General features: G+C 27.4%; 1 protein-coding gene across 1 annotated transcript in view; it reads right to left on the bottom strand.

Annotated features, from left to right (window-relative positions):
• The window catches only part of LOC119676513 (probable basic-leucine zipper transcription factor N), a 94,519-nt gene that overhangs the window by 19,943 nt on the left and 56,760 nt on the right, over positions 1 to 17,816 (bottom strand). Inside the window, exons 2-3 of the mRNA XM_038087752.1 lie at positions 2,536 to 2,659; positions 204 to 238 (exon numbers count right to left, since the gene is read on the bottom strand). Of these exons, the coding sequence (XP_037943680.1) occupies positions 204 to 238; positions 2,536 to 2,659 (159 nt within the window). The remainder of the gene's footprint in view (positions 1 to 203; positions 239 to 2,535; positions 2,660 to 17,816) is intronic.

Raw genomic sequence — 17,816 nt, 5'->3', positions numbered from 1 at the left:
CAACCATCGAACCGGTTGTCCTCATATGTTCCTGCTTTTTAGGTTTGATTTGTACTCGTCTCTCTGTTTTCGTATGCAATATTTTTGATTGCCTTTTAATTTGTATTTCCCCCACCTTAAATTGAAGTCATAAATGCCAACACTTTTTTGCAGTGCTTTTAAGTAAAGTCCCTCTCACTTGACTATGTTATATAGATTCATACGTTGGTGCAGTTTCCTGTCCTTCAATTATTTGCAGCTATAATTAAGATTTATAATTATTATTGACATCCTAGCGTATAGTCAATTATTGATGTGGCAATTACGGTAAGGCAATAAATGACTGTATGGCCAACAAAAGGGGAGAACACTGTTGCCATAAAAGATTTTTAGATGTGTGCTGTGCAGCATTCCCATCACGAAATGAAATGCGGAGACAGCGACATTGATCAATTGTTGAGATACACTTATAAAATACAATTATTTAGAATTCAATGTCTTTTGCAGCTGGCAATGGAGGTCAGAGCTAAGCTATTGTACTTATACTATATATCATATACGCTATACCATATATATTAAATTGGTTTTTGTTTGCTCGTTTAGATAGCAAATACTAGTTATAGTCATTAGGACTTATAAAATGTACACAATACATTTTAATGTGTAATTTACCTGACCGCTGAGAATATTTTTATATCAATTATTGGCTCGAAGGAAGAGACAATTTGTATTATGACAGGTATAAATTGTGCAATCGCAGCATAAAAATATTTTAAAATACTTTTTAAAGGGAAGTCAGGTAACTAATTTAATTTGATAATAATAAGCTTAATGATTAGAGCTTGAAAATAGCAATAAATTAGTTCCTCTAATTTCAATTAATAAGAAAAAATTGTTAAAATATTTAAAAAATTATTGATTATAAAAATATAATCAAGAATTATGAGGAAATCATTTTGAGGATATATACACTTTTATACAATGCAGATTATTAATATTGAATAAATAAAAAAATTGCTTTAATATCATATATTATTGTTTATATTAAAAATTGAACTATTTCCACAAAAGCTCCCTCTTTAATCAAAACAAAAAATTATCTCTCAAATGAATGATTTACTATTTAGTACACTAATACATATTTATATACCATACCATAAATATATATATTCATATATACATATGTAAAATTTCACTTAATCAATAGTTAAATGATATATGCATATCAAGAAATGCATATGATCACATATATATATATTTAAGTTGTCAAATACTCATGCCAGTTTTAGCTAAGCCTGTTGGCAGGTTATCTGACCTATTGCCATGACCTGCAATACCATATCAACAAGATGAGTCTATCTCATCTTATCATCTTAACTATCAATCCTATTTATAGGTATTCTTTGTACTTTCACCTGACTGGTGGAATCGTGCCTTTCGGGGTTACTCTTACTCTAACTAGTGGGGTACTTTCGTTAACCCTTTTGCTCTGCGTATAAACAGTAGCATAAACATCTGATTGTCATAGCTAATCCAGTGTATCACAACAGATCATTATTTAAGCGCAAGTGGTATATGGGCATATAGCCTCTACTCTAATCTAACCTAACCTACTTTTTTTTTATGACCGTCCACTTTTCATCTATAGTGGAAAAAAAATAGTACACCTGCGCTTCTATATCCGTTTGATATTAGAAAATATCATACGTTTTGGTTTTACTTCAGAGAGCTTTAAAGCTTTTTTTTAGTTAAAATCGGCTGCTAACACTAAAGATCCTTAATGGTCTCAGTGCTTCACTACATTGAAAGTTAATAGCCTTTTTATACTTATTTTCCAATATAATCCTTAAATAAGATAAAGATAATGGTCTATCTAAAGTTATGATAATAGAAAATTCCCTAACTGCAAGCTATTCTTATGATGTCATAATCTTCTAATAACCTTTTATTCGATTAGAGTCTGTTGTTAACATAAAAGATCTCCAATGGTCTCAGTGCTTCACTCCATTGAAAGTCACTTTTTATTCTAATTCAATATATACCTTAAATAAAGCAAATGTAAAAAATGAAGGCCATTATTTACATTCACTTGAATATCAAGTTAAAGAAAATTGTATATTCCTAACTGCAAACGATTTTAATGACATCATTCACATTATTCCCAACATCATATATTAAAAATGCGTGTTATAATTTTTCTTTTACGATGTATACTGTTTCCTTTCATACAGAGTCTTTAAAGACATGAGATTTTTGAAACTGAAGACAAATTTATACCAAACTAGAAGAACATCCTTACTAAATATATATCAAAAGCCATCTAGAGTCAAATAGAAACAATCACTCCAAACTCAAATAAGCTAATAAATAGACTTTAAAATTTATAGAAATCAACCCAAAAACAATATCCCACGATATTTCTATTGGTCTTCATTGTGATTAAATCATTAAGCAATATTTTTTTAAAACATCTAAATTTTATAATTATAATATTTTATTATAATATATTTAAAATGATAGAATTAAAGCAAATTTATTAAATCGATAAAAACTTACCTGAGCATTAAAATCGAAAAAATATTCTGGGCGCAGTGGACATGGTAAACCACATTTACAGGTACCTGGTGATAATAAGTAATCCTTAATTTGAAATTGTGTACGCAGTGTGGCACCAGTTGGACTAGAAATAAAAAAATTAAACAAAAATTATTATTAATAATAGTTTTTATTAAAATATTATAAAAGAAGATGTTTAGAAGTAGATAAAACCACTAAGTCCGGTTGCAAAACATTTGTGTAAGTTGTTAAGAATAGGTTATAATATAATTAAGCAGTTTTGCATTTGAAAAGAAAATCCTAGAAACAAACTTATGGAGAGAGACAGATATACCCAAATACGATATAAAAACGAAATTAAAAATTTCAATTAAACTAATAATATGGTATTTTAGAATTTCTAAGGTTATAGCGGTTCGACAGATATGACGTCTTGATGGGTGATATTACGTTAAAGATTAATTATATGTGTCAGATCTCATGTGAAGCGTCTGTGGGTCTATTACGTTATCCCAGTGCTCTTCTTATGCTTCTTACTATATTTCTTACAAAATATATATTATTCAAGGAGTAAATTAAGCACATTAATGATCAGTTAAAAAATTCATCAAAATGCTTTCTATGAAGTCATCTACTTTATACTTCATACAAATTTAGTTAATTATCAACAAGGTTACGTTATCCCAGTGCTCTTCTTATGCTTCTTACTATATTTCTTACAAAATATATATTATTCAAGGAGTAAATTAAGCACATTATAATGATCAGTTGTTTAAAAATTCATCAAAATGCTTTCTATGAAGTCATCTACTTTGTACTTCATACAAATTTAGTTAATTATCAACAAGGTAATTTTAATTAAATGAAACATTACTAATTGTAAATGGAACAACAAAAGTGTGTAAACAACCTTTAGCGCTGAAGATGGCAGGTGAATTTCGCATATTTCAACCCAGTACTACGGAAGCGACGGACGTCAAGTTGAGCAAAAATGTAGGCGCATCTTAATTTATTTATGAGAAATACTTTGAGCATTTTAAACTACACATTAACAAAACGTCTACTTCATTTTAAATGAACATTAATTACATTAAATTGGGCATATAATTTAATGGCAGAACGCACAAAAATTTTATAAATAAAAAAAATTAAACAAAATATAAGAAATTATCTGGGGTGAAATTTTTTACGCCAAAATGTGAAGTTTATTTAAAATTAGTCTTGCTTATGAGGTCCTTCATTAAACTTCATTAAATAAATTAATTTCGTTTTTTCTATAAAGCTTATTTATAATGTAATCAAATCTTTTTGAATAAACAATTTAGTCACAGCCATTGCCAACTTTAAACCAAACTTTTCAAACTATACGAGTAGTTTTCACAAGAGGATCAAATCAAAAATTAACTCTATACTTCTTGTTAACTTCTCGCAAACAGAAAGTGGGCTCCAGTTTATACCACGAAAACCAAATTTCACACTCTAACCAATAATAATACTATAACAATATGGTGTACAACAAAAACCATGGCGAAGATAAAAAAAATTACTTTCAAACTTTTAGAATTGCCTTGGGTTATAAAATGTCTGCGGCCTATCAACAAAAATATAACCGAAACCTAAAATAGCTGACAGCACTTAACAAAAGTTTGAATGATGTAAAAACTTTCGTAACGCACTTTCTATTGCATCGGTTTAGGTTATAAAATGTGTACATAATGTATAACATATGTACTCCTGTACCATATACATATATATATATATATATTCATGTATACCAAAATAAAGTAGCAAAAGGTTAAGGCTTTTGTGGTGGTTTAACCGAAATTAAGAAGTCCTGTTTAACCTCGGGTCCTGGCTACACAATGCTTACTGAAACAATGATAAGGAAAACAAAAGAAAGTGTCATGGCTATGATTAAAAATGAAAAAAAAAAAAACAGAGGAAAAGTAAACTAAAACAATAAGATACATTATGTATATACGTAATATTGTATTTTTGCAAGAAGTCTAAAGTTGTTTTAAGAAGATTGCATTGTTAAGAAAACTTTAATGTATTCAGAAGCTAAAACTTAGAAAGTGCTGGAAAATCCAAAAGCATATCCGGGAGATTTTAAAACAAAACGTAAACAATTTTTGATCTACGACTTGGGTTTCTTATATCTATTATTTCAAAGAAAATATGAAAATATTTTTAATGTGAGAATAATCAGTCTTCAAAATAAAAGTTTTACTAAATGTCATTAAAAACGAAATATATATACATATAAAATTATTACAAAAATAAATTAATTAATATGCTAATATATATTTATTAGTTCTTATGACAAAATAGCTAATTCATATAAAAAAGAGTGAAATAGTAAAGATTTTTTAACTACAATTAAATTATTATTAATTAAACCAATTATTTTGAATTGACTATAATTAATAACCACAGACTGCTGATGTTAGATGTCTGAGATAAAAAAATCCATTACAGCAATATTATTACAAAGAATATTCCTTTACATATAGCTGCCTCACTGGCTTATCATTTGTACAGCAAATGATATATTTTCATTTATTATAATTAATGTATGTCCTGTGTCAACAAAGAGACACTATAACGACGAAAGTTGAAGGTTTTTGGTCATATTCTGAGGCATCCGAAAAAGTACGGACTACTGAAATAAATCATTGAAGGCACAATTGAAGGTAGACGTGGTCCTGGAAGATATCATGGCTGAATAATTTACGTTAATGGTTCAATAAAAGTACAAGATCGAATTTTCGAGAGGCTGTAGTTAAAGTCAAAATTGTAAACATGTTAGCTAACGTTCGAGGCGGACAAGGCACCTAGAAGAAGAAGAATGTATGTCCTAAGCGATATATGAGAGGTAAAATTGAATCAAATTCTTAAAAATCTATCTGACTACGTGATATTTTCGAATATTTTTATAGGAATTAACTGTTTTTGGAATTTCTATTATTGTTAATTTTTTGTTACAATCTGTATTAAAGTCTTCGCGATAGTGCTTTACTCCTTACCCATTATAAATTCTAAATTTAAAATAAATACTAAATTCTAAATATATTTTAAATTCTTAATAAATTCTAAATACTAAATAAATTCTGAATTCTAATTAATACTAAATTCTAAATACTAAATAAATTCTAAATTCTAACTAATTCTAAATAAATTTTAAATTCTAAATAGATTATAATTTTTAAATAAATTCCCAATTTTAAATAAATTGTAAATACTAAATAGATTCTGAGTTCTAAGTAAAATTTAAATTCTAAATTATAAATAAACTCTAAATTCCACATAAATTCTGAATGCTAAATAAATTCTAAGTTCTAAATAAATTCTAAATTCTGTCTTTATCTTCACATTATCTAAACAGGTGGAGAGGGATGAGCACTTGAAGACAGGCCACACCAATGATGCCGAAATCGTAAATCAAAAAAGCGATAAAAGTGCTTAGCTATTCACGGAGCACCAATGAGTGCTTAGTTGACCTCATGAAAACTTCAAGTATCACCTCAAAAAGATAACTCTTGTTGAGGAAATCACTTACAGACTATGTCTAGAAGAAACAGAGACAGCGGTGCATATATTATGACAATGTCCACCACTGACAAGCATGAGGATGACTGTCTTAGGATTCTATTAGGTGGGTGATGATTTGGTAGCCAACCTCAAGTTAAATGGAAAGATTTTTTCTATAATAAAAAATATTGTTAACAAGAACTTCCTTTCACAGTAATAGTTTATTATATATAATAATTATAGATACAATGTTTCCGCGATTAAAATTATTATAATTATATTAATATTGTAGTAAACGCAATATTCTAAGTAAAACATGAGAAAGTTAACTTATAATTTAAATCAAGTTTAACATTATTGAGCAAATAGTTTCTTTTTAATTATCAGTTAATTTTTTTTATTGATTTAACTAATTTATGCATAAATTCACATATAAATACATACTTTGATGAAATATTTGTATAATTAATAATTACAATGAAAAAATAATTATCTATAAAAAAGGAAAGCTCAACAATGTCAACAGCTCAACGCCACGACTACTAAAAATAATAAATATAATTGTTGTATGAATTATTGGAATAATAAATACAATTAATTACCAAATGCAGGTGTAAACCGTTGCTTTTATGTATATATTTTTCACAGTGTGGGCGGAACTATTTAATGTTTGGAATGTTGAGAGTTAATTATGTAGACGGAAATTACTTATAATTATAAGTTTAATGGTGTGAACATTTTGCAATGAAAGTTGTTTTGCGTAACTTTTACAACAATAAGAAATTAATTGCAATTAAGTTTAACATTAAACATTTAAGATTATAAAACAGCATTTATGACTTCATTAAAGCAATCACAATGTTACAAAGTCGTTACTAAATATACTAGCGATTTAAAAGACAGTCGCAAAGTTGAAAACTGCCTTGGGTTTATAGTAGCCACATCACGACTTGTGAATCAAATCTAATAACCGCCAATCAAAAATGTAAAAAAGATAAAAAATTACATGCCATTTAAGTTTTATTTTATTTCTTAATTTCAATTTGGACTCCAGCAAACATTAAACGAAATATTTTTCTGTTACAATCTGTAAACGTCAAATCCATTTCAAAATGTTTGCAAAACTAATTGCAACAAATTATCGTAAATTACTTTATAAATGCGAACGTTACATCAGGAAAAAGCCAACCGTGCAACCAACCAAGTACCCAAGTAACCAAGCAACCAACAAACCAGAGCACTGTGGGCTACGGTATGTTGCCGACAATAAATAAAATGCTGCAAACTGCAATATAACAAAACAGTATCAAAACAAATTAAATTCAATTAGTAAAATTATTCAGACTCAAAAAAAAATCAACGAGAACAACAGAAAAAAAAATAACAATTCAAACTTCTCGTATTGTATCTAGATACATTGCGATGCTATACTGCAAAGATGTTGCAAATACAATTTAAAAAAGGTCAAACTTTTATTAATCACGAGCGAAATTCGTTGCATTTGCGTATATAAACGGGCAAATGACGCTTTTATCTAGAACTCATGGACAACAATATACGAGTAGATCGACTGTAATTATTACTTTTCTTGTTGTTGTTGTTTTTTTTTCTACTAGTAACTTAATGACTTTATCTATCATTCGTTGAAATATATTTTCATAGCAATTTACTCTTCAATGTCTTTGTTTCAATGTATCTATTACGCTAATGTGATGATCTAATTTGTTCGTTGTTGTTCGCGGCAACCTTTTGATCAATTCACGCTTATTTGTTCATAGAGTATCTGTAGCTTACGAAACAAAAATATGAGATTTTCCATAAAAAAAACAAAAAAAAAACAATAACGTTATAGAAACAAAGCAATAGTTTAAGCAAAATGTTGCTGTCAGCACATTTCAACAATAAAGCATATTTATGCTGTCAACATGTTGAATGGTGCAACTAAGTAATTGACAGATGGATGATTGCTATGCTATTGTCGTAATTTCAAGTAATTAATTTCAGAATAAAATTATGAAAAATACACTCATGATTATGTACCAATATGCATTTTAAATAAAGTTAACAAATTTAATTTAATTTATATCAAAAAAATACATCTGAGTTGACATGCATAATGTTTAGTATTGATGCGGAGGTCACACTGAGCTGTTTATAACATAAACTAAAATTATAATTATATTAATAAATTTAAATAGGCTATAGTGAACAATAGATTAAAAATTAAACTATAATGTTATATTAAACATATTTAAATTCATTAATATAGAGAAACTCATGTACTAAAAAAAATATATACGAAAAAAATATAATTGTTGACATGTACGCACTGTAACTAGAAAAAAAAATGTTAGAAGTGAAAAAATTGTATCTGAAAATAAAAATTAATTTTATTTTCAAATACTTGATTTTTCCCCTTCACTTTGATGTCAATTTTTCCAATAAATCAATACAGTTTTTTTCTCATTTTAATAGTTCACAGTTTTAAGTATTTTATAAATATAAAAAAATAAATATAAAAAATAAATATTAGAAATAAATATAAAAAATAAATATAAAAAACAAATATAAGAAATAAATATAAAAAATCAATCAATAAGAAATAAATATAAATCATTATATAAATAAATCAATACAGTTGTTTTTTTAATTTTAATAGTTCATAGTTTTAATTATTGTATAAATATAAAAAAAAATATAAAAACATGTATATAAAAAATAAATGTAAAAAACAAACATAAAATATAAATATAAAAAATAAATATTAAAAAAAAAAATATTAAAAAAAAAATATGAAAAATTAATTTTAAAAAAATAAATATAAAAACTAAATATAAAAAATAAATTTAGAAAAAATAATGAAATGCAAAATATCTAAATAAATAAAATAATTAAATTTAATAATAAAATAAAAAATTCATAATAAATGACACCTGTTGTGTCTACGTCCAAAGATGGCGCCGTATTCTTTAATACACTTAACGAAATTATCAAAATTGTTATTGACCAAATACTTGCATTTGTCAATGCATTCGGCTAATTTTACTATGCTTATCCTTTTAGCCACAATTAAGAAGAATGTAGAATCAAAACGACTTTCTTCTAGAATTTATTATTTTTTTCACTTCATCTACCTACCTATCTGTTATAGGTATAATTTTCATTCCCTTAACATGTCTACATATATATAAGTATTTATAATAATAGTTCTTGTTGAGTTAAAATTAATAAAATATTATTTATAAATCGCAAACGTTTTAACAGGTCGATTCGTAATGTGATTAAACAGAAATAAGTCGATCAAGATTCGATATTTTCAGAACCAGTAGAGATATTGATATGAAGTTCCTAAAATATAATTTTTGAAATGGTATTTCTTTTAAATATATTTTGAGCCCAATTGGCCTACTGGAACTCCCTGAAATTTTGGTTGAAATATAGGGCGTTTGGTGATGTCCCTAGTTCTCTCAAAAACTGTGATAGGTAGAAAGTTCAATTTTAGTATCCAAAAAACCTACATTATAATACATGTGCCCAAGTTCTTCATTGTATTCCGTCTACTGCCACACTCACTCTTCTCACAAAATTTTCATAAAAAATCGTTTATTATAGTTAAAAGGAACTTTTTACTATAATTGGACTATATATATTTATTATGTACATAACAACACAACTTTTTGCAAAAAATGGGCATAATAAGCCCATTAGTTCTTAAACCCATTAAGTTCTTCTTTATAAATTTACTACTTTTATTCTAGTAAAACTGAAGATTTCTTAAAATTAGTGACCTGAAAAATTTTTTAACATGAACTGAAAACAATTTGTGATTAAATGGCATTATTCAAATGACAATTAAACTTGAGAAATGTTTTTTAAAAATTATATAAATTTATATTTCAAATAATTTTTTAATTATTATTATTTTTTTTATTTTTGAGCATTTGTCGCTTTACACGACATACAATAAATACATATTTACTGCCACTTCAACAATTGTAAATTTATGTAAATGACATGAAATACATTTTTTTAATGAATAGGCAGACATTGTCCGTCAGTCGGCATGTACATGAGCGTTGATGGACATTTCAGCAGACCAAAAAAATCCAAAAAAAAAGAAACACATTCGTATGAAACAAATTTTTTGGCATTGAGCTTTAAATAAATATGTGAATAATACTTTTTATGCATGCACTGTGTTTTTACAAAGAACACAAAGCATTTAAGTGCAAAGTATGAGTACACAGATCGATGACATTAAGCAAGAAAAAAAAATATTGTTCTGTCAAATATCGGAACAGAATCGAAACTTATAAAAGTATACAAAAAGCTGTTGTCATTCAATTTAATTTCAAAACTTAATTATACTGACATATTGGTTATATATGAAAAAAGATAATTAAGTGGAGAATTAAATTGTTTATAAAATTAATTACGTGTCTTAAGTATGAGCAAAAATGTGGGATAATCAGTGCTAGGAATTGGAGAAAAGATATGATCATTGCGTACAATTCTCATTCTCTTCAAATAATTCTATATAAGAAGTCACCAACACCACAGCGATTTACAGTACGTATTGAAAACCTTAAGAAATCGTAATATATATTATTGAAAGCATATTTATTTCACTGACCAATATATATATTGTATAGTTTTACTTCTATTTGACTTATGGGCATTTTATATTTGTTTACAGGATACATACAATGGAACCCTTAAACACAGAGTATTAAGTGCTCTGTTGAGTAGAGTACTAGAAACACTTTTCTATATGGTCACTTTAAAGCCCAAAGGTAGTTTTTAAGCTCACAAGTTTATTGCACGTATAACAAAGGGTCAACAGGCTTACGTGGTTCCTTAAAATCGCTGCTATAACCTAACCTAACTTATACAGACCACCGCATATACAAATACATGCTTCTACTTCATGTAAAAAAAAGTTTAAATAAAAAATTTTACTTTTTTTTATATAAATGAGTCACTAAGTGCATTTCTAGCATAACGTCAAGTATAATCACCTCAAAATAAATTCCGCACATTTTTATTGTTACTCATACAACACAATTATAGCACAATCCACAAGAGCAACAACATTTTATAAAAAAAATAACAACAAATTAAAAAGCTTAAATGTGACATTGCACCTCGCGGCAACATTTTTGTTGGTGACTACATACCAAAAACAAAAAAAAAACGGCTTTTTAACTTTTTTAAGTTGTTGCGACATGTTTTAATTTTTATCTTTATTTATATTTATATGCATTTTTTAACATATAAAAATATTTATAAATATATATAAATAAAATTTCAAATTTTTTTTTATTTCATTTTATACTCATGTCTTAAGCGCGCAAAAAAACAAACTGTTTTTTATTTTTTTACTGAATACAACAAAACTAGAACTTAAAAAATACAACACTGCACAAAATTATAAAATAAAATGTGGCAACGATACCACAACAATACTCCACAACAATTTCCGACTGTTGTTCGTGCTGTTGTTGTTGTATCCGTAACTCAACCACGTTATCAAAGGAATGAACAGCAACAGCTCCAGCACTAGCAGTAGCTATAGTAATAGCAGCAACAAAATGGTAGCAGTATTGTCAGCTTTAAAATATACAACAAAAAAGAAAAAAAAACAACAACAATAACAACAAACGTCACCAAGACCAGTCAGAAATGAACAGAGTTGCTATTGTCTTTTTCCGACGTGTAATTATTATTTATACACTTTTCCGGTATGTTTGCTTAAAATTCGAAAACCAACAACAACAGCAACAAACACAAGAACAGCAAGAACAAAATTATAATTCCTACCGAAAACGGAAAAAAGTCACACATACATATAAAACAACAGCAACAATAAATGACGTTAAAATGTACATAAGCATGCGTTTTTATTGTTGACATACATTAAGACCGAAAAGTTTTCGGAAATTCTCATTTAAAATTCGCGCGCTGTATATTTTTCGATATTTTAAGTTTATGTAGTTTGGCAGCACTGTCCTTAATTACTATGCCAAAAATGAGCGCGATCTGTCAGACAGTTCGTTTACGGCAGCTGTTGAAACCAGTTCACCTCAGTAGGGCGTTGCGAAAAAAACAATGGAAAAAAATATTGAACAAAGAGTTTGCATCAAATTTTGTGTTTCGAACGAAATTTCGTGTGCAGAATCGTTGCGAATGCTACAAAAGGCTTATGGGGAATCAGTTTTATCGAAAACTCAAGTTTATGAGTGGTACAAAGCCTTCCAGGACGGTCGTACGACCGTCGAAGACATTTCGCAACGCACTACTGAGGTGAACTGGTTTCAACAGCTGCCGTAAACGAACTGTCTGACAGATCGAGCTCATTTTTGGCATAGTAATTAAGGACAGTGCTGCCAAACTACATAAACTTAAAATATCGAAAAATATACAGCGCGCGAATTTTAAATGAGAATTTCCGAAAACTTTTCAGTCTTAATGTAAATGCTCTCCTTCTTTGTTGTTGTAAGCTAGTACATTTTGCTATTGTGTTGTTGTAGTAATTTTAAGCACTTTTAAACACCAACAACAAAAATAGGTGCACATCCATTGCGCTTGGAGTTGTTACGAACCACTACTACCTTAAACTGTAGAGTGCCTAGCAAAAAGTAACAGCGTTACCAAATATGAAAAATAAATGAAAGTTTATTGTATGAAATATTTAAACATTAAAATGTGCTGTTTACTTTAAATATGAAATATGAAATATCATGTCAAAAATTGTGTTACAATTTTCCTGTTACACCTTCCCTCAAATTTAACAAGTAGAAATTATGTTGTTTTTAGCTATATTGAGTTATTTATTAATCGCAGTATACACTACACTATATATATAAAATGCATAGAAATATACAGAAATAAAAAAATAAAATTAAATAAAAAAAAAATAAAAACAAATGAAAAAATTAAATTAAGAAAAATAAAAGAAAATTGAATAAAAACAGAGAAATTAACTAAACCAAATAAAAAAAAATCTTTAAAGGCACAATGAAATTAATATAAGCATATGAACATTTAATTAATTTATAGAATAACTACAACTTATATAATTTATATAATATGTATAACTTAATTCATTTATTACAGGTATTATATTTTCAAATTATATATTATTATTACAGGATTACCCTAAAGATGACTATAACTAATAATCGAAATATTGGTAAAAATAAATACAATATTATAACAGTAACATATATAATATATATAATGTAAATAAATAATTTAAAAAGCTATGTATTATTTGAACAATTGAATTGCTCAATCCCGTTTCAAAAATAAAAATAATTAATTACTATATATAATGTTAAAATTCCCTAAAATAGTTATTATTTCACGCTCCCTTTTAATAAGTCATGGCAAGTAAAAATATATAGTATATGTTTTCTTGAATTTTCCGTAATTTTTCTTTTTTATGTATTACAAACAACTTTAGACTATATAATTGAGATAATCCATATTCACAAATATATGAGGAACTAATAGCTGTTGTAATATATATAAGAGCATTTATAAATAAAAATATAAAAATTAATATAAATAAATAAATATCAAAATGTATAGAAAAAAATGCTGTAGAAGCAAAAATACATATCTCAAGGAATATTCAATGTTAGGCAATATTATGTTAATCATACGTTACGTGGTAGACTACTTCTATAATATTATAATATAATGAGCTTATTTCTTACATTAAAACATTATTAAAAAACAATAATGGTTATATACTCTAACTAAAACTAAAATAAGCTTTTAATCAATGAGATACAAGTATATTCTTTAAAAACGATTTACAGTCTGCATGTTTTATACCAACATGCCTTAACCTCGTTAGATACATTATTATAATTCTCAGTTACTTCAATTAATTTTCATTAACTCAAAATTTTTATAAAAATAAAAGTAATACTCATGCTGATTTAATTAAAAAACACTATAAATTTTTTTACTTCTTAACAAAATAAATAAATTACTTTATTTACTTACAAACACCCTAATTTAGAAGTAATATTTCTTTATGTTTGTTTCTGTAACTCAATTTAATGACAAGTTTAAAGCTTTTATGTTATTTGCATAAGACTAAATATGCATGACTGTTTGCTCAATTTGATACAAATCACAGCAATTTATATTCTAAATTACTAACTTACAACATGAAACTTAAATATTTGCCATAAACAGTAAACTTTTCTGACATACAATATCTGTTGTAGTAGTCATTGTGTTGTTATTGCTAACGTTGTATTGTTGTAAAATAGTCATTTTGCACACTACAACTACAGGCCAACATGTACAGATCCATTAAACATTTCTGCAGAAAAATTAATTGCCATTTACCAGGTCTGCGCGTTCATTTATCAACATCAAGTACATGTCAGCCATGTTGAACGCTGGACAATTGCGGTTCTTGACATGATTTTACCTTTACCTTTTGCCTTTAATTGCAACTCACACTTCCTTTTCTTGGAGTTTATATTTTGTCAGCTTTCAGTTTCATATGCTCCTTTACATATATCAAGACCTTTGTACGTCCATCATTCAAAATTCGAGATACGAACCGCAATTAAAGTTGCTTGTAGAGTTCGTAATCAAGATATTTTTAGTCAAGTAACAATCAAGTAAAGTTTCGCATTCAACATCTTCCAAGACTTTAATTCTTATATACAAACTTAATTTTTATATTTAGTTTAATATTGTCTACTATTAATTGCCATTATAATTGATTCACCATGAATTTGCATGCGTACCATCATCTGCTAATTGGAATTCCTCGGAAATGTTTTAATTCAATTTCGTGTGCGGTGATTTTCCAAGAAAATTATGTATCTTTTAATTTGTTTTTAGGAATTTCAACTAAACGCCATGGTATGTGCGTATTTTGGGTGCATTCCTGACTTGTCTATAAAGTCAAAATTAATTGATTTTTCAAGTGTTCTCAGCTCCTCATGATTTTTTATCTTTCATGAAATTATTTTATTTGTACATTGTGGCGTATGAGTGATGTTTTTAATGAACGCAGATATTTCTTATATGTACCATTAAAATTTTATTAGTTATGTTTTAAGGGGTCCCAAATTTTCAAATGACAGTAAGGTATGCATTCTACAAATATTCGAAATATATAATAAATTACATATAATTTACATAAAAATATCGAATATTTGGATATAAATAAAAATAAAAAGTACCATCATCAGCTATTTTTATTATTTATTTCTCATTGATATTATATGGGACTTAGTTCATATCGAAGATTATGGTACTATTCCTTCTAAAACTAATAAGAGAAATAGCTTTTTATCTTCTTATTTGCATTTGAAAATCAACTTTTCTGACTTTTACCGGCAGCTCACATTGGAATAAAATAATATTTAGTAGGTTTTTTACAACAATATTGAACCTAAGTACCGAAATCAAAGATTAACTAACTTCAAAATCAGCCAGACAGTTATTAAGGTACAGAAATCTCATCAAATAATATAACAACTAATAAGATTAAAAAATTAGAAATAGTGGAACAATATAATTAAGTATGGATTTAATGGGCGCCAGGGCTTTTTGGAAGCGAACGCAATTAATAGTATGGTATGCCGTGGAACCTTTTGTGATCAAAAAGTCAAAAGGTTCTTATTTATAAGAAAAAAAAGATAAAAGATAAAAGCAATGCAGATAAACAGCCACCGTCTGAGACTTGAACCTACTAAACCACCTCTTAGGAATGAATGGAGAAGATTTCCACAGCATTGTGAAATCATTGTGTTTCAGTAATCAGGGGAGAGAGGAGAGGGGGAAGGAAGATTATACTAGAATACTGTACCAGGTTTACTACACACGAATTTGATTAAAGCAAGGCTTTTCACATCTAACTTATAATAATAGCACCAAAAAAACTCAAAATAAAAAAATTTAAAATAAAAAGTGCTATTTAATTGCACTAAAAAGAGCATAAAAACAAAAATTAATTTTTTTAAAATAACAGTATTATAAACTTTTTTTATATTATTTGCATAAAAGTATTTGCGATTTTCTGTTACTAGATGTTGTTAGTGCCCATATATCTGTTAAGTTTTTATACATGTGCGTAGTACTCTATACATTATCGAAATATTCTTTTGCAACTGTACAACTGTGTTACGGTGTATGAATGTGTAGGCGAATTATACACGCTTAAATATAAATAAATTATTGAATATTACATGAGAAACCATGTTAACATTAATATTAAAATAAATAGGTATTTTGTGCGAAAATTTATTTCAACATATTTATGTTAAAATTCCGTATTATTCAAAGTACAAACAAGTATGTTTTCTTAGATTATAATTTTTTTATGACATCATACCAGATGTCAAAAGTGTCTAGTTTTTACTACAACATTTCGCCTTGAATTTTATTATCTTTAAACTTTATGCTTAAATACTTATTTACTTAACTTTACGCAGCAGCATAGACAGATAATAAATTTCTATTTAAACACTACATTGGAACAGAGACACTGCATATACGTGGGTGTTACTCATTTTATAACATCAATGACCAGCTATGCAGATAAATGCTTTGACAGAACAAGCAAATGAGTACCAAAGATACTGAAACCAGCGAAGAAACTGTAAATTAATAAATTACCTGTCGAAAGGCACAACAGCAACTGCTGCTTTTGATCTATGACTACTGGGAGTAGACGGAGCAATTGTGATATATGGCTGTGAAAAGACTTGGCAATCAAATCGTATCATGATCGATACAAAATACAACCGTCTGCATGCTAAAAACGTATTTTAACACCTTTCTAAGTAATGTCTATCGTAAGTAATGTATTGCATCGGCGCAATAATGTACAAACTTCATTACTCCATAAAAGTAAAGTTTATGACATTTACAAGTGTAAACATAGCAAGAGAAATGCAATGTATATGGCTGCTCTTGCAAAAGCTAAATAAAAGTCAAAATCGATTTTGTAAACCATCATTGTTATCGATTGATGTGCATTTAGCCGTAGTTAAGTATATTTTTTAGAATATGCAAATCTTAACTTTTTTATTACCACACAAAAAAAATGTTTCTGTAATAGTCACTCCATTAGATAGATGTCTTACACGCAATTTGGTATAAGTATTTCTGTTGTATTATTGGCTGATGCATTATTGACTCTCATATTGTCTGACGTATTGTCTGTCGTATTGTCTGTCGTATTGTCTGTCATATTGTCTGTTGTATTGTCTGTCCTATTATGCGTCTCATTATATGTCGTTTTGTTTATCGTTTTGTCTATCGTACTGTCTATCGTACTGTCTATCGTAGCTACCATATATATTACACTTTACTTTTATATTAACTGTCAGTTTATTTGCTTTTATTCGCTTGCCATTATTGCAGTTGGACTGTTGTTTGTAATTTATTTCATTTTATTACCAATGCCTTGTACTATACATATTTTTATTTTTTTTGTACCTCACCAACTCTGCAAAGTGTAACTTTGTAGTTAAATTGATTTTATTTGCTAAAATTGTATCTATTTTACATATATAAGAACGTTTTGTCCTTATTATTAGATGCTATTTGCAAAGTAAAAAAAAAAAAAAAAGTTAAAATGAAAATGAAAATACATTTTGAAATAGAAAAATGGGTAAAAAAATAAATGAGATACTTTTTATGCGCTCTCCTATTGTATTTGAGACGTCTGTTGTGACAATAAATTTGCATAATTTACTGTTTCGTAT

This window comes from Teleopsis dalmanni, chromosome 2, assembly GCF_002237135.1.
Source record: "Teleopsis dalmanni isolate 2A chromosome 2, ASM223713v2, whole genome shotgun sequence".
In the NCBI taxonomy this organism is placed as follows: Eukaryota; Metazoa; Arthropoda; class Insecta; order Diptera; family Diopsidae; genus Teleopsis; species Teleopsis dalmanni.
The sequence above is the reverse complement of the archived record's forward strand: the minus strand, read 5'-3'. Positions and strand labels throughout refer to the sequence as shown.